This window comes from Salvelinus alpinus, chromosome 5 (genome assembly GCF_045679555.1).
Source record: "Salvelinus alpinus chromosome 5, SLU_Salpinus.1, whole genome shotgun sequence".
Classification (NCBI taxonomy): Eukaryota; Metazoa; Chordata; class Actinopteri; order Salmoniformes; family Salmonidae; genus Salvelinus; species Salvelinus alpinus.
The window spans coordinates 38,526,190-38,544,527 of NC_092090.1; the positions used below are offsets into that span (position 1 = coordinate 38,526,190).

An 18,338-nucleotide genomic window follows, 5' to 3' on the forward strand; every position below is an offset into this window, starting at 1 on the left:
ACCTCAATCCTATAGAATTTTTTTAGGCAGAACTGAAAAAGAGCATGCGAGCAAGGAGACCTTACAAACCTGACTCAGTTACACCAGCTCTGTCAGGAGGAATGGGCCAAAATTCACCCAACTTATTGTGGGAAGCTTGTGGAAGGCTACTCGAAACGTTTGACCCAAGTTAAACAATTTAAAGGCAAATACTACCAAATAGTAATTGAGTGTATGTAAACATCTGACCCACTGGGAATGTAAGGAAAGAAATAAAAGCTGAAATAAATAGTTCTCTCTACTATTATTCTGACATTTCACATTCTTAAAATAATGTGGTGATCCTAACTGACCTAAAACAGGGAATTTTTACTAGGAATAAATGTCAGGAATTGTGAAAAACTGAGTTTAAATGTATTTGGCTAAGGTGTATGTAAACTTCCGACTTCAACTGTAGGTCAGAGGGAGGGCTTTGACCTTGGTCAATGGCCCCAAAAATGTGCATCATCATTATTATTATCTGGATTCCCTGGGTATTTCACCTACTATAAATACAGAATATTTCCCCAAAATCAAAACCCCTCACAATAACACCAAAATGGCAGTGAGGTGGTACTCTAAAAATACAAATTCTGATTTTAACAGATTGGAATGAAGGCCATCAAGTCCTGTGAAAATCAAGTTTGCCACTGCTTTACTGCAGTAGAAATGAGGGGAGAAGCAGGCTCTGCAAACTGACAACCTGTCACAGAGGCCACTGCATTGACATTGACATGGCACAATAGACCAGACCAGACTCACTTCTGCTGCCTTTGTTCAATGATATTGAAGAGGTCAGATGAAATACCAATTACCATGTAATCTACAGTACACATAGTAAAGCAGAGGAAACTCCAGCGAGGCCATGGTTTATTGGTTGTTGATTACATAGATCTTCAAATCATCAGAATTCTATTTAAAGATGACTGAAAATGTTGTTATGCTTTCATGAAACTAAACCCAGAATCTTTGATATTCTGGAGAGAAAAAAAGAGAGACAATTGAGACGAAGAAGAAAACAGACAGAGAATTGAGTGAAATTGAGTTTAACAGCCAAGGCTTGTTCTGTTCTGTAGTCAGTGTGACTGTCTAAGGAAAAGGAGAAAATGTCCTCCCCTGGTACTCCAATAACACACTTGCATCAAATGACGTTGCAGTCAATCATGTTGCTAAAGCCCAATACCCGACACAAGACTTTATTATGTCAAGAATTTCCTGAATCACAGGGCTTTCTGCCCAAGCCTCTTCACATCTCAATGATCATCTTCCACTGTGAAATGTCACGCAGATTTGAGGAGATAATGGGAGTCGTCTGTCAACTGCATCCTGTCACTTTAATCAGGGTAATCCGTCTCGCAGGAGGCACACAGGAGCTACCTGCGGAACAGAGCGCTGCTGCCGCCACGGCAACACAGCAACCCGGCAACCTGCCAACCCCTCTCTCTCCCACTCTCTCTTCCCTGTTCTCCCTCTTTCTCCCCCCACACCCCAGCCCTGTTCATTACCTCATCCCACTGGGGACAGAGGCCCAACTCAACATGGGCACACACAGAACAGTATGCCCACACTCCCAGTGAGAGAGAGAGAGGGATGATATGCTGAAGGCCTTCAATTAAATCAGATTTCCTGCTATTATGATCAAGGCAGAATAACACCTTACCATACCACAAAGACAATGAGTGGATACATTGGGGTCTTTTTCTTTTACTGGTGTGCAGATAACAACTGTCCAAAAAGATGAAGCCAGAAGGTTTAAAACACGGGTTGATTATGGTGAGACTGACATGTTCTGTGTAAAAAAGGAACAGTGGAATAAGGGGCCACAGCTGGCTACAACACTCTGAATATCTAACCCAATAAGACATGGGGAGTTCTTCATCACGTTCAAATGATGCAATAATCCGTTGCTGAGCGAGGCAATTTGCTTAGACTTGACAAGCCCACAACTGATGGTCTGTTTGGCAGATATCTGGCGCTATTACAGTAGTTTCCAAAAACCAACCTCTTGATAGATTGATTGTTTGTTTCGAATTTCCATTCTTGGTCCTCCGAGAAGAAAATACAATGTTACCTTTTATTAGGTTAGTGTGGATAGATTATGAAATCTCCAGCATATGGAGGTTGTGAACATTCAGGCTGCTCATTAAAAGATAAACAATGCCTGATAATCTTTGCACCCGAGATGTTTTGCTCATGCATGATTCGGCTGAGCAAGATTCAGCGGTGGAGCCCTGTCGATAATCACTAGAAGGGTTACACAATATTAATAACGTATTTTCCAGCCAGCATTCTTCCTACATTCTCTAAAGAATGAAATTACTTTTTTGGTCTTCCTGTTTTTTTTCTAGGACCAGACAAACTGAATCTCTGCCAGCCTCAGATCTCAGCAGCTGCAGGCCTGCATCAATTCCCCAGTTCCCACACAAAATGTCTGAACTGGCATTCCATCTCCAAAAGCTCTTTTATGAATGAGTAAACGAGCTTTCAACTCACATCAGCTATATTTTCACTCTGTCTGACTGGAAGCACATAGTTGTTAGTAGTAATGTGTACAGTGTGTACAGTGAGGGGATAGAGAGGTGAAGGGTACTACTCTGGCACATGATTAGCTTGGGGTTAAACGAGTGGGTTAACAAGTGAGTCAATGAAGTCAGAGGCTCCCTTGATCTTTGGGTTAAGCCCAAAGAGGTGGGCTTTATCTTTTAAAGACATCTTTCAGACGTAGCCCTAAACCTAATCTTAAAGTCCAGACTCACAAACCCCTAATCCCAATATCATTGACCATAATGTGGAATATAAACGCTCAGTACTGGGAACAGTGAAGGGTGGAGCAGACCCTGATGGAAGCCACTTTCCGTGGAACTTCTCCTACTGGTCTCACAGCCAGGGCAGAGGGAAAGGAAATACAGAGATACTCGAGATAGAGTGGGCAGAGTCCGAAAAACAGTGAGTGAGAGCGAAAGAGGAGAACAGAGAGAAGAATGAACGAGGGAGAGAAAGAGGAGGAAAGAGAGAGAATATGAGAGCTCTCCCCATTGACTCGCTGACGTCAGACTGAGAGAGAGAGAGCTGTGGCTTGTGCACACAATCAGGCCTTTGTGTTGAACATCTGTGTGTCTGTGAGAGGGGATCTGGGCTGAGCTTGGCTGTGCTCACTGACCCTGGCTTAATGGAGGTGCTGAAAGTGGTGTTTCTCTGTGGTGTCGGGCTGCCCCTGCTAGACCCTGCTAGACTACACAGGGCACGGAGAAACTCCTCAGCCCAGGCAGCGAAGACCTGAGGACGCTCCACTGTAATCACTCACTCATTATCTCTAAGCCTCCACACCTCAGAATATTCTCATGAGCTTTTTTGTTCGCTTCATAAACCATCTCCGGTGCAAATGTTCCTTTTCACTCTAATTATACTACCAACAAAGGCATTTTATCTGATGAGCTGGACATGCCAATTAGTTTTAACAATGTATTGAGAATGCCCAAACAAGGAGAATTAAACAAGCAGAGTTCACCACACTATATTTACATTATAGTCATTTAGCAGATGCGCTTAGCCAGAGCGACTTACAGTAGTGAGTGCATACATTTTCTTAGTGGTACCTGGTTACAAGCGCCATGCTCTACCAACGGAGCCACACGAAGCAGTAAATAGCAGATATCAAACTTACCTGGCAGCCAGACACGCCAGGCTCTCTCCCATAGGCTGGAAATTGAGCCCTCTCTGCTGATTTACCTGTGGAGGCACAGAGAAAATTTTAGACAAAAACCATTGACACTACATCATGGTCTAGAAATCATCGTTCTTATTCATTGTGTCTTGAAATAACAAGGTAATATCCTAATTCACTTTCACACTTATACAGGTCACATATGATGCCACACATTAGGACATAAACCACTGCTCCATATCATAATGCAGATCTGTACAAAATGTTATGTAGAATACGTATTCCTTAAGCTAGAAGAGATCCTCCTAGACAGAGTTGCTCCATCAGTGTCACACATTTGGTGTGCAGCACTCCTCCTGAGAGAGACGCTTCCCGGCAGCCGTCAGGAAAACAAATAAAACACACGACGCACAACGCACATGAATCATGCTCCTCACAATATACTAAACTCAGCAGTTTTACTCCGGCGGAAAAAAACAAGAGGTTCCTACAAGAAAATGATAAACAACTTTAACCACATCGTACATTATTTTTGTCAGACTTTCAAACATTGCAAGCACCAGACGCAGCACTGGAACAACATTGGGTTTACTCTGGGGAAAAGGTAGATATTCTAGTGAGTTTAAAACTTGCATAGCCAGGTGATTCTGTTACTCTCTGACTGAACAGAACATCATACTGGCATGCCCAGGTGAACAGAGGCACATGTTGGAGGATTCACATCTCTGAGTATTGCTGCGGGGCACAGTCGTACTGCAACTGCACACTGTCTCCAGAGAGCTTGAGAGGAAGCTGCCGAAATCAGGTAAGGTGGTTTAACTGACAACGCTGCTTCCCTTTCAGTAGCAACACAACTCATTTGATATGATATAACATTTCTGGGTTAGCTCTCTCGCAAAGGAAGGAGCATTTAGTTGTGGGTTAACTACATACCCTGAGCCACCGCAGAGGGAGAGAACATCTGTCTTGGCTGACTAAAAAAGTTCTACCTGTTGTTTTTTTTTACATTTCCTGAGCTGCACCTCAGCCTCAGTGTGGTTTGGTCTCCATCAGTATCACTAAGTCCCCCTGTCTCTCCCCTGTGAGGAGATGCTCATGTCCACAGTGAAATATTCATCCCCAGCATGTGTTTTGTCACACACTCTCTGTCCACCGTGAATAATTGATGGCTGAGTGTTATTGTTTCTCAGGAAAACTTCCTCTCTCTCCAGGTCTGGCCCTACCTAAATACCTACCTACCTGCCAGGGAGAGAGGTAGCTAGCTAGCGGCCAGGCAGGCAGCTCTCCTGAACCTCTGGAGCACGACCCGGCCAAGCCAAGCGTTGTAACACGCCCAGGGACCTGAGCACAGTCAACAACGCTGCAGTTCAGCCCAAACCGAGGGGAAAACATCCCTGAGGAACCCAACGGTAAACAGGCATTTAACTGTTTAGCGTGCCGCCACGCATGATCACACAGCGCTAAGAGTGCAGCAATGGTAAACAAAGAGATGTTCCCATTCTGATGTCACTGCACTTACCAGCACACCCCTGTGTTTACCACAGCAACATGTGCAGATACAGAGTATGATAACAATACTGAGATATAGATACATTTATTTTGAGATAGAGATATCTATCTATCTATATATATATACAGTTGAAGTCGGAAGTTTACATACACTTAGGTTGGAGTCATTAAAACTCGTTTTCAACCACTCCACAAATTTCTTGTTAACAAACTATAGTTTTGGCAAGTCGGTTAGGACATCTACTTTGTGCATGACACAAGTCATTTTTCCAACAATTGTTTACAGACAAATAATTTCACTTATATATATATATATATATATATATATATATATATATATACTGTATCACAATTCCAGTGGGTCAGAAGTTTACATACACTAAGTTGACTGCGCCTTTAAACAGCTTGGAAACTTCCCGAAAATTATGTAATGGCTTTAGAAGCTTCTGATAGGCTAATTGACATAATTTGAGTCAATTGAAGGTGTACCTGTGGATGTATTTCAAGGCCTACCTTCAAACTCAGTGCTGACATTATGGGAAAATCAAAAGAAATCAGCCAAGACCTCAGAAATAAAATTGTAGACCTCCACAAGTCTGGTTCATCCTTGGGAGCAATTTCCAAATGCCTGAAGGAACCACGTTCATCTGTACAAACAATAGTACGCAGGTATAAACACCATTGGACCATGCAGCCGTCATACCGCTCAGGAAGGAGACGCGTTCTGTGCGAAAAGTGCAAATCAATCCCAGAACAACAGCAAAGGACCTTGTGAAGATGTTGGAGGAAACAGGTACAAAAGTATCTATATCCACAGTAAAACGAGTCCTATATCGACATAACCTAAAGGCCGCTCAGCAAGGAAGAAGCCACTGCTCCAAAACCGCCATAAAAAAAGCCAGACTACAGTTTGCAACTGCACATGTGGACAAAGATTGTACTTTTTGGAGAAATGTCCTCTGGTCTGATGAAACAAAATTAGAACTGTTTGGCCATAATGACCATCGTTATGTTTGGAGGAAAAAGGGGGAGGCTTGCAAGCCGAAGAACACCATCCCAACCGTGAAGCACGGGGGTGACAGCATGTGTTTTTATTTTTAGGGGGGAGGACAAGACAAAATACTAAAGTCTGTACATCAAAAGGAAAACCCAAAAAAATTGCGATGATTCAAATGCTAACCATTATATTTTATTTTTTCAAATTTTTCCAAGCATACTTTCAAATATAATGCCACACAGTATATTTTGGGGTGAGGTTGTACATTATAGATAGAAATGCTTTCAGTGGGTAATGTAGAAACCTTTCAGTGGATCATGTAGAAACCTTTCAGTGGATCATGTAGAAACCTTTCAGTGGATCATGTAGAAACCTTTCAGTGGATCATGTAGAAACCTTTCAGTGGATCATGTAGAAACCTTTCAGTGGATCATGTAGAAACCTTTAAGAATGTTCCAGTTTGAAAGAAAGAACAGGGTGTCAAAGAGAAGCTTCTGTAGAAGATCCATAGGTGCTCAACACACAAACACAAAGATTAGAAAACTATGTGGGCTCGCTCATAACATACAGTCATCTATATGATGAAAGCCTCCAAAAAGGAATATGGGGGAGAAAAAGTGTCTTGGAATGTCAAATATCAACAATGTAAGACAGCCCAGCTATTGCAATTGCAATTTGTTTAAGTGTTACTGGCGAGTGTTTGTGCCAAGCAGGCTGCTAGCTGCGACGCTGATGTTTGAGGAACCGGTGCCAGCTAGCGCAGCTGTGAGGCCACTGCCCCACCCCCGTCGCCCACCCACCCCAACCCTCACTCACCCTCCACACCCCTCTCTCTCTCATCCATGAGCCAAATGAGTCACTCGGAGGAGAAGGATGCAGTGGGCAGTGGCGAGGGGAAGGGCCAAGTGGGAGCGTGGCTAGAGATTAACTTCAGGATCTGGTGTAGAGGTCACTGATTAACAGGGTTCTGGGCTCGGCTCGCCTGCCTTGCTGCCTGCCTGATGCGGATGCTCCTCTAACCCCTGTTTTATCTAATCACATCCTCCATCTCTCCTTAGCACTGCTAGAGGAGTGACAGGCTAGAGGGGCTCTGTGATCAATAACCTGCCTGGCCCAGCACTCCCCTCTGTCTCCCCCTGCCTGTCCCCCTGGAAGCCACCAGCAGGCACTTCCCCTCCGTAATAGGACACATCATACATTATAGAAACCCTCTGACTGGGATGATTAATGGAGCCAAATCATCACACTTAAGAGCAGAGCGCATGTGGAGTGTGATGTGTTGGTCGAGGACACAGTACAAGACCTGGGAGAGAGACTCTCACATGCCAGTGGCTGAGGGGAGGCAGACAGCCAGGGCAGGATCACTGTGCTTTGATTGTAGAGGGCACTGCTGCTGCTGCTGCTACCGCCGAGACTGCTAACTCAGCCATTTAGAAACTTGGTTGAAGGAACCTTGGCTCAAGGAAAACCCAAGGAAGTTTTCTACAATACTTGTAGAATAATACGCCTAACAGAAAAGTAAAAGGTAGACTGGCTAGCGTTCCATCAAAGAGCACCTAAACTCTATGGCCTGGCTGTCTTGCCATGAAAGTTAATCCAGGAAAACATCAGAATGAATAGCAATTTACTGCTAATAGGTACTTTCAAGGGTATCACTCAACGTTTTTTAAACCACTAATCATGTGAAGTGATGGAGAAGTTGATCACAGGTCTGGTGGATGTGTGTTCAAGATGCTGAAGCAGTGAAGAACAAGTGATAATAAATCAGGTGGAACAGATTGGCACTTAGGTTTTTCTTCTAGAGCCGAGCGAGCACCCAAATTAGCCCGACAAATACACCCTCATCACAACACAGCGCTCTCCTCTGTCTCTAGCAGACATAACTCAATCTGAGGAGAATAGGTCCCCGTAATAACCTATATTTACAGAGCCAGAACATGACTCGAGCCATTAAATCTTAATTCTCCTTTATGAAGCACTGAAGTCTGAAACAAGACCTCATCCATCAAAGCCCACTAACGTTGTGAGCGAAAAGAGGAACGAAAACCATGAGAACAAGAGACCAATTTCACCAGAGGAGTCGCAGGCCTGACACTTTCCAGGGCATTAGCCATGCTGTTTATTATCTCCCCAAGCAGGCCTGTCTTATCACAGCCAGCCTGGCATTCACAACAGCAGCGCTAATATCATTATTACAAGATTTGTTCTGAGCAGGTGCAGTCGGTCTACAGAAAGCAATATTCTCTCCAACTGTTTCATTTTTTGATTCTTGTCTGTGACAGTTTGTATTTTGTATTTTTTTAATACATTTTTGTACTTCCCTAGACTACAGTGTGTGTTGATGGATAGGATGGTAAGTAAATTCATCATTCTGCTAGCGAGGAAGAAGCTTGGGCTGTCCAGGTGTCCATCAAGAACAGTGTTGACACCGGCGCAGACGCAATCCCCCAGACACATGATGCAAAAACAACAAGAATAAACCGGCTTAATTACAGCCATCACAGCAGATGATCTAAATATAAATGAAGTCCACTGGGACAGACACCTTGGATAATACTGTGGCTCCTAGCCAAATCAATAGCACTGATGACACCGGCTCAATATGAAAATCAATTTGAACGCAAAAAGGCTTCCTTCAATTCTGGCATACGACTAACACTGTCTGAATGTATACGTATCACAATATACATGTGGCATTTTGAATGGCCATTATGATTATGATCGCCTAAAGTTGAAAACAGTTTTGACATTGAATGCAATGAAATAGAGGAGTTGCGAATCATTATGTTGAACAGTTACCATCAATACCAAAAATAGAACAGATATGTCTATGCTAGTGTGCAGCAGTGGAGAAATTGATTTGCCCTCCACCCTACAATTCAACCTTACTGAACTGATTGACTTCCTTAGATAGGGTATAATGAGTGTGTGAGGTATAAACAGCATCTGCAACATGAAATATTGAAATGAAATTGGGATGCAGCTCAGAGACCTCAGAATGAAGGCATTGTGAAGAGTCATTCACAGTATGGCTCCCTATTGATTGGAGCATGGAGGTGCTGTGCAGTGTGCCTTGTTTTGATACTCTGGGAGGTAGTGATCTAAGCATCTCTAGGGATCAATTCAAAACCCCAGCTACAAAAACAGCCAATTAGTGAGCTCTGCTCCGCTCTGCTCTGCTCTGCTCTGCTCCGCTCTACAGCATCTCCGATGCATTCCTACCGAGGGCCTCTTTGTTTTTCTACACTGAGACCCCTCGACTCGCCTCGCTGGTAAGGAAGGCACGGACCAAATAAAACAAACACACAACACAGAATCAAATCAAAGTTTATAGGTCGTGTAAACAGATTTGCAGATGTTATCACAGGTGCAGCGAAATGCTTATGTTTCTAGCTCCAAAAGTGCAGTAATAACTAGCAACAAAACAGTACACATAATCAGTACACATAATCAAAAAGTAAATATCAGAACAAGCTATATCTGAACAAAAATATAAACATATATACACTGGGTGTATAAAACATTAGGAACACCTTCCTAATATTGAGTTGCAGCCCCCCTTTTGACCTCAGAACAGCCACAATTCGTCGGGGCATGGACTCTACAAGGTGTCGAAAGCATTCCACAGGAATGCTGGCCTGTGTTGACAACAATACTTCCCACAGTTGTGTCAAGTTGGCTGGATGTCCTTTGGGTGGTAGACAATTCTTGATACACACGGAAAACTGTGTAGCTTGAAAAACCCAGCAGCGTTGCAGTTCTTGACACACTCAAACAGGTGTGCCTGGCACCTACTACCATAACCCGTACAAAGGCACTAAAATCTTTGTCTCGCCCATTCACCCTCTAAATGGCACACATACACAATCCATGTCTCAATTGTCTCAAGGCTTAAAAATCTTTCTTTAACCTGTCTCCTCCCCTTCATCTACACTGATTGAAGTGGATTTAACAAATGACATCAATGAGGGATCATAGCTTTCACCTGGAATCACCTGGTCAGTCTATGTCATTGAAAGAGCAGGTGTTCCTGTGTTGTACACTCAGTGTATATACACTACATGACCAAAGGTATGTGGACACCTGCTCGTCGAACATCTCATTCCTAAATAATGGGCATTAATATGGAGTTGGTCACCCCTTTGCTACTATAACAGCCTCCACTCTTCTGGGAAGGCTCTCTACTAGATGTTGGAACATCTCTGCGGGGACTTGCTTCCATTCAGCCACAAGAGCATTAGTGACGTCGGTCAAGCCTGGCTCGCAGTTGTAATTCCAATTCATCCCAAGGGTGTTCGATGGGGTTGAGGTCAGGGCTCTGTGCAGGCCAGTCAAGTTCATTCAACACCAATCTCGACAAAACATTTCTGTATGGACCTCGCTTTGTGCACAGGGGCATTGTCATGCTGAAACAGGAAAGGGCCTTCCCCAAACTGTTGCCACAAAGTTGGAAGCACAGAATCGTCTAGAATGTCATTGTATGCTGTAGATTTCCCTTCACTGGAACTAAGGAGCCTGAACCATGAAAAACAGGCAGGCCCAGACCATTATTCCTCCTCCACCAAACTTTACAGTTGGCAATATGCATCTGACAGGTAGAGCTATCCTGGCATCCAGTAAACCCATTCGTCCGTCGGACTGCCAGATACTAAAGCGTGATTCATCACTCCAGAGAATGCGTTTCCACTGCTCCAGATTCCAATGGCGGCGAGCTTTACACCATTCCAGCCGACACATAGCATTGCGCATGGTGATCTTAGGCTTGTGTGCGGCTGCTCTGCAATGGGAAACCATTTCATGAAGCTCCCCATGAACAGTTATTGTGCTGACATTGCTTCCAGAGGCAGTTTGGAACTCGGTAGTTGATTGTTGCAACCGAGGACAGACGATTTCAACGCACTACATGCTTCAGCATTCAGCAGTCCCGTTCTGTGAGCTTGTGTGGCCTACCACTTTGCGGCTTAGCCGTTGTTGCTCCTAGACATTTCCACTTCAAAATAACAGCACTTACAGTTGACCGGGGCAGCTCTAGCAGAGCAGAAATTTGACGAACTAACTTGGAAAGGTGGCATCCTATGATGGTGTCACGTTGAAAGTCACTGAGCACTTCAGTAAGGCCATTCTACTGCCAATGTTTGTCTATGGAGATGCCATGGCTGTGTGCTCAATTTTATACACCTGTCAGCAACGGGTGTGGCTGAAATAGCCGAATCCACTAATTTGAAGGGGTGTCCACATACTTTTGTGTATATAGTGTATATATATAAATGGTGTGTATATACAGTATGGACAGAATATGAATAGAAAAGTTGTGTACAGCAGTAGTTATATAGAATGAGCCATGACTAGAATACAGTATATACATATAAAGTGGGTAAAACAGTGTGTAAACATGAGGAAATAGAGGGTAATGCTAAAGCCAAATGAACAGATCATACATCTGTTCCCCCCTCTTTCTTTTCAGTGTGTGCTGTGCCTGTGAAGTAGCCCAACCCATGCTCCTGTCCCTGCGTTAGGAGTGCTAGCCAAGAACCTCCTCGCAATCCATTATCGCTGTCAAGTTAATGTTCCATGTTGAGCCATATGGCAGGGCTAACACACGCAATAAAATAAATTCCTTCAACTTGTTACAATCAGCACTTTCATCTGTCCAAAAAAAAAACATTAACAGATTTACACACACAGCTCGCTTCACGTGCACGAGCATTGCAAAATAAATGTAAACATACATGTTATTCAATTATTGCACCCACACTGCTCGTGCGCGCCAACGAGCGTCTGTTTGCCAAGCGCTAAAATAGAAGTCAGTTCTATTTGTGACGCTGAACGCGGTGCAAGTCCTGCCTCTCCCATCTCCTCATTGGTTTATAGAAGCAGATACCCACGTGTCATCTCCTCATTGGTTATACCCACGTGGGTAATTGAAATATGAACTGAGTTCAGTCGGTCGTCGTGGTAACTATGAAAGTTAGATGCCAATTGCCATATAAAGTCTAAAGAAGAAAAAGCCTGGAAGGAGGAGAGATGACTAGAAACGATTTGGTTGACCGTTTTATGTGTGCATTAATTGTCGGAGTAGAGGACCTTGTGCATTTCAGGTAAAATAACAACTCAGCGTTTATATCCCAGGACAAATTAGCTAGCAACTGCAAGCTAGCTAGCTAAATTGCCATAAATGTTTAATGCTTTTCGACCTGTCCCCAAATTAATATAATTGGTTCAGAGTTTGTTTTGATATTTCAACATGCGTATTGTGATCGCATTTGGTGTGGGGGGACAAAATCAAATTGTGCACATAGCGTATGCTTGCGGCCGGTTTGGGTACGGTGTTATTGTGTTTGCTGCATTTTCTGTTGATATTCATGACAAAAACAGGAAAGCCGACAGGAAAAGAGAGAGACAGGGGGTGAAGAAGGGGGGGACTCAGGGACCTACAGTGGGAAAGTAAAACATAGGAAATTGATTTTAGACCACGTACTACAGAGCAGCTCCATTTCCACGCTGATATTCTACAATAACCCTGTAGTGGAAAGTTCTGGTCTCTTTGGAAACCTTGACATAAAGCACTGCATTGGGCATGCTCAGTAGCTCCCAAACACAATCCACTAGCAGGCGTGACATTACAGCCATGAACAAAGCAGCACACCCACTCACTGGTTTCCCTGGCTTTTAAAATAGAGCCTTTAGTTTCCTTCTCTCAAGTGTTTGTGTACATCCATCCTGTTGCAGGCGTTTGATGTATTCGCCAGGTTGTGTTTGACAGTAAATAAAAGCTGTGCTGTGAGCTGGGGTTGTGGAGAGGTCAGCAGGGTGGTAAGGGTAGTACATCAGCACCTCCTCCCTCTCTGATGTAGCAGTCAGTGCCCACAGCCCAGTCCAGCTCCCAGCAAGGCAGAGTCCCACACTAGGGGCACAATAAAGCTCTGGGGAAACAACTCTCTCTTCCCACCCTGAGCTCAGCATCAATTTCTGTTAATTACAGCCTTGTCAGCAGCAGCATTATTCAAACAGCCAGCACAAAATGTTAATGAGTTCTTTTGCATATTTATTTTTTCCTTTGTTGAAATGGCATTGATTATTACGTTCTACGATGATGAATGCCTTCGCTGATGTGCTCTGATATGTAATTAGTCATTAGGTGGAATGAATAGATCAATTAAAAGAGAGGGACCGGGATTAAGAATAATCAGAATCAAACGAGGAGGAATCTAAGTAGAGCAAAATGAAACAGACTTGTTAAGGTGAGTCATGCTCGACAAAATGAAAAGGCTCTCTTTTAACAGCAAAGACAAGCTTCCTCCATCTCTCTCAAGTTCAGGATGGAAGGAGCATGAAATGGTTTTTAATCATGACAAGGACTCTAAATATTCAGCTGGATCAAAGACGACCTTCATTATAACACACAGCTTTTAGCCTTGAAGTATGCCTTTCAAAATGAAGTACTACTGCCCCTCTGACTACCTAGAGACAGAAGGGATTTGATTCCCCTGGTGGTCTGTTCCTGTGTATAAGAGGAGAGGTGGATTTCCTGATTGTATTTATCCCAAATACCCCCAACCCCCACCACACAGGATAATCAGACAAGAAGCTTGGTCTATTTGATTTTTCTGCGTTGGTATAAAGCAAAAAGGGGAGGGAGGAAATGTTTTCGTTTTGCCTTTCCCGTTTTCGGAGCCTCACTATCCTCCAGCCAGTGCTTGCTATTCACAGGATGAAAAAAATGCATTACTGCAGACCAGATGGGAACATTCCACATGACCAAACCAATCAATCACCTTGGTGGGACGCAGGTGCGACACAGCCGTGCTGCAACACACCATTTCACAGTCTATCGGGCACAAACACATGGCCACCAATCAATGGCACCCCGAGGACCCGCGAGAAGGGGGGCGCCTCCCCAGCCCTACTGGTTCATGGCTGATGACTTCATAATCACGCATCCATTCTCTCAGCGCAGGAGGGCCATGAGCTACCTAACAACCTCTCCCACCACGTGGTTCACACTGACGCTGTGATGGAGGCCCCCACAGTAGGGTCACTAACACACACGTAGTCACACCCCTATCAGACATGCACATGTGAGACGGCCATGTTAGGGCAACAGGAGCATCAAGGGAAAAACAAGAATAAATTTAACAAGCCATGGAAAAGGAGGGGAGAGAATTCTTGCATGTCCCTGGATGGATATTATAGTACAGTCAGTGTGCCACATCAAAGTGTGTGTGTGGACGGCTGGTATTAGATGCCAGGCAACTGTTAAACAATGAGACATCAGAGGATCAGAGATGAAGGACCAGGAAGGATAACACAGGTCAGGAAGTTTGATCCGGCTCTTAGTCACGAAGCACTTTGGGCATATTCCCTTTCACAGAAATCCCAGAGACCCAAATGTCCAAGGTCCAACAGAACAACCCAAAAACTAAACAGCCATATAGAGAGGGTGGTCAAATGGGACCAGTCCTTTGATAATCGTTTCAGAGCTGTGTGTGTGTGTGTGTGTGTGTGTGTGTGTGTGTGTGTGTGTGTGTGTGTGTGTGTGTGTGTGTGTGTGTGTGTGTGTGTGTGTGTGTGTGTGTGTGTGTGTGTGTGTGTGTGTGTGTGTGTGTGTGTGTGTGTGTGTGTGTGTAACGTGCGTGGTAGGCATTTAAGAGGTCTCAGTTAAATTCTCTGAGTTGACTAAGCATTTAATTCCCCACCTCCATCTCTCTAGCAGCAGCGGGGGGCTCCAACAGGGGCTGAGAGAGGTGGATAGAAGGAGAGGGGGAGGAGGGGAGGAGGGGGATAGAAGGAGAGGGGAAGGTTGGGAATAGAAGGAGAGGGAGAGGAGTGGGGATAGAAGGAGAGGGGTAGGAGAGGAGGGGGGATAGAAGGAGAGGGGTAGGAGAGGAGGGGGATAGAAGGAGAGGGGGAGGAGGGGATAGAAGGAGAGGGGTAGGAGTGGGATAGAAGGGGAGGAGGGGATAGAAGGAGAGGGGGAGGAGGGGATAGAAGGAGATGGGGAGGAGGGGGATAGAAGGAGAGGGGGAGGAGGGGGATAGAAGGGGAGGAGGGGATAGAAGGAGAGGGGGAGGAGGGGATAGAAGGAGAGGGGGAGGAGGGGGATAGAAGGAGAGGGGAGGAGGGGATAGAAGGAGAGGGGGAGGAGGGGGATAGAAGGAGAGGGGAGGAGGGGATAGAAGGAGAGGGGGAGGAGGGGGATAGAAGGAGAGGGGAGGAGGGGATAGAAGGAGAGGGGGAGGAGGGGGATAGAAGGAGAGGGGAGGGGGGGATAGAAGGAGAGGGGGAGGAGGGGGATAGAAGGAGAGGGGAGGAGGGGGATAGAAGGAGAGTGGGAGGAGGGGGATAGAAGGAGAGGGGGAGGAGGGGATAGAAGGAGAGGGGGAGGAGGGGGATAGAAGGAGAGGGGAGGAGGGGAGGCTGAGCTTGGGCAGGGGAAACAGGGGACATTCTGACAGACATTCAGCCAGCTCTCTGTGAAGGCTCTTATTGAATCACAGGTCAGGTGTGGCAGAGTTTACGCTATTTCATGCTTTTTAGTGTTTTAGCATGCACTTAGTGTTTGCTCCAGTTCCCCTGTTTCTGTGGCTAAATGAAACCTACAGAGAGAACAGATAGATGCAAGGTTAGAGCTCATGTAGGTGGATGATCATTTATATAAAAGACAACCTATCATGTACAGTTAATGAAACATAACAAAGGTGAGTTCACAATGACAAAGAGAATGGAACCAGATCTGTTCCCAGGTAAATATAAATGTTCCAGCTGAAACACAGGATTAATATCTCATTAAGCCACAGTGCTCCAGGCTAGGACGGGAAGCAATGAATAAAATAAGATATATGTGTAATGAAAGATTTAATATGGATGAACAGGGACAAAGTGGGGGGATTGGTGTGTGTGTGTGTGCTCAGTGGAGGTGTGTGTGTGTGTGTGTGCGTGCTCTTTGCCAAACCCTGCAGGTTGGATTATATTACACAGGCAGGGTAATGACGCTGTGGATTCCCTACGTATCCTGGGAGGAGAGGGGATTGCGCTACCCTGCTCCTGGGACGAGCACGTCTGAAAACTAACACGATTACATTGATTCATTTGCTACATTCATTTCTCTCCATGAATTGGATCCATGGGGGAATGAGGGTGGATATTTTTAGGGGAGGCTGTGGCAGGCGCTGCGTTTGCCACCTGAGGTCCCTGGGCCAGGTGTGTGTGGTATGTGTATGGTATGTGTGGAGCGTGTGGTATGTGTGTGGACTGGAGTGTGTGAGGGCCGGAGTAGTGCACCAGCATGGCTCTGTAAGAGCACAGGGCACAGACACACAACTGGCTCCACCACTCTAAACATGACTTGTATTTTATAAAGTCCTATGAATTGAATTGGGTTGACTCATCCCAACAAGGCCTTAAACACAGAGGTTTATGAATGGTGTGTGATCACACTGTCAGTCTGGGTTATGGGACAAAGTCAATTATTCCTGCTAGACTCCTCGAAGAAACAACTGTAGCGCAGCCTGTGTGCTCTCAAGGTTACATCTGCAAACTCAGAAGGACAGTGCCAATGACAGTGCCAGCAATACAGTGCTGTGAAAAAGTATTTGCCCCCTTTCTGATTTTCTCTATTTTTGCATATTTTTGATGCTGAATGTTATCAGATCTTCAACCAAAACCTAATATTAGATAAAGTGAACCTGAGTTTACAAATGGTGGTATTGTGATGGTTTGGGGATGCTTTACTGCCTCAGGACCTGGACGACTTGCCTTAATAGAAGGAACCATGAATTCTGCTCTGTATCAGAGAATTCTATAGGAGAATGTCAGGCCATCAGTCTGTGAGCTGAAGCTGAAGCACAGCTGGGTCATGCAGCAAGACAATGATCCAAAACACACAATCAAGTCTACATGAAAATGGCTAAAAAGCAACACATTTTAAGTTAGTCCCAATTGAGATGTTGTGGCAGGACTTGAAACGAGCAGTTCATGCTTGAAAACCCACAAATGTTGCTGAGTTACAGCAGTTCTGCGTGGAAGAGTGGGCCAAATCTCCTCCACAGCGACGTGAGAGACTGATCAACAACTACAGGAAGCGTTTGGTTGGAGTCATTGCAGCTTAAAGTGGCACAACCAGTTATTGAGTGTAAGGGGCCATTCATTTCTCACACAGGGGCATTGGGTGTTGCATAACTTTGTTTATGAAAGAAATGAAATAAGTTTGTAATTGTTGTATTATTTGTTCACTCAGGTTCCCTTTATCTAATATTAGGTTTTTGTTGAAGATCTGATAACATTCAGTATCAAAAATATGCTAAAGTTGAGAACATTAGAAAGTTGCAAATACTTTTTTACAGCATTGTATCTCATGTAGAAATATAGCATCTCATCACACTGTATCTCATGTAGAAATATAGCATCTCATCACACTGTATCTCATGTAGAAATATAGCATCTCATCACACTGTATCTCATGTAGAAATATAGCATCTCATCACACTGTATCTCATGTAGAAATATAGCATCTCATCACACTGTATCTCATGTAGAAATATAGCATCTCATCACACTGTATCTCATGTAGAAATATAGCATCTCATCACACTGTATCTCATGTAGAAATATAGCATCTCATCACACTGTTTCTCATGTAGAAATATAGCATCTCATCACACTGTATCTCATGTAGAAATATAGCATCTCATCACACTGTATCTCATGTAGAAATATAGCATCTCATCAAACTTTAAAGGGCCAATCCGGAGTTCAAACAATGGCCACATCACCACTTGTTATGGTTCAAGCTGAGGCTTGAAAAATATAACCACTCTCACATTCATAGACAGAGCTATGGAGGCAAGGACTGACTAGCCATGAGATCAAAATGATCGTTTTAACCATGTTTTAAAGCAATACAGTTTTTGTTTACATTAACTTTGTTTACAAACATTGGAGTAAATATTTTGGATATAATGTATGTAGCAACTCCGGATTGGCCATTTAATTAAGGAGGATCACCTCAGTAAAAAGTTCTCAAGGCTGGTCTCCCTGAATAGTGAAGAGCCATCCCAAGCTGTACCTAAAAAAGCCATTGTTGATGGTTTGTGTAAAACTGCCTAGCCTTGCCCTTTCTCTGAATCAAAGGACATGTGAAACCTCAGACTA

At 44.3% G+C, this 18,338-nt stretch overlaps 1 protein-coding gene across 6 annotated transcripts in view; it reads right to left on the reverse strand.

Moving 5' to 3' along the window:
• The window catches only part of LOC139576141 (transcription factor 12-like), a 93,604-nt gene that overhangs the window by 37,872 nt on the left and 37,394 nt on the right, over positions 1 to 18,338 (reverse strand). For all 6 annotated transcript variants that reach the window (XM_071401869.1, XM_071401863.1, XM_071401865.1 and 3 more), the window contains exon 6: positions 3,683 to 3,747. In XM_071401869.1, coding sequence (XP_071257970.1) covers positions 3,683 to 3,747 — 65 coding nt within the window. The remainder of the gene's footprint in view (positions 1 to 3,682; positions 3,748 to 18,338) is intronic.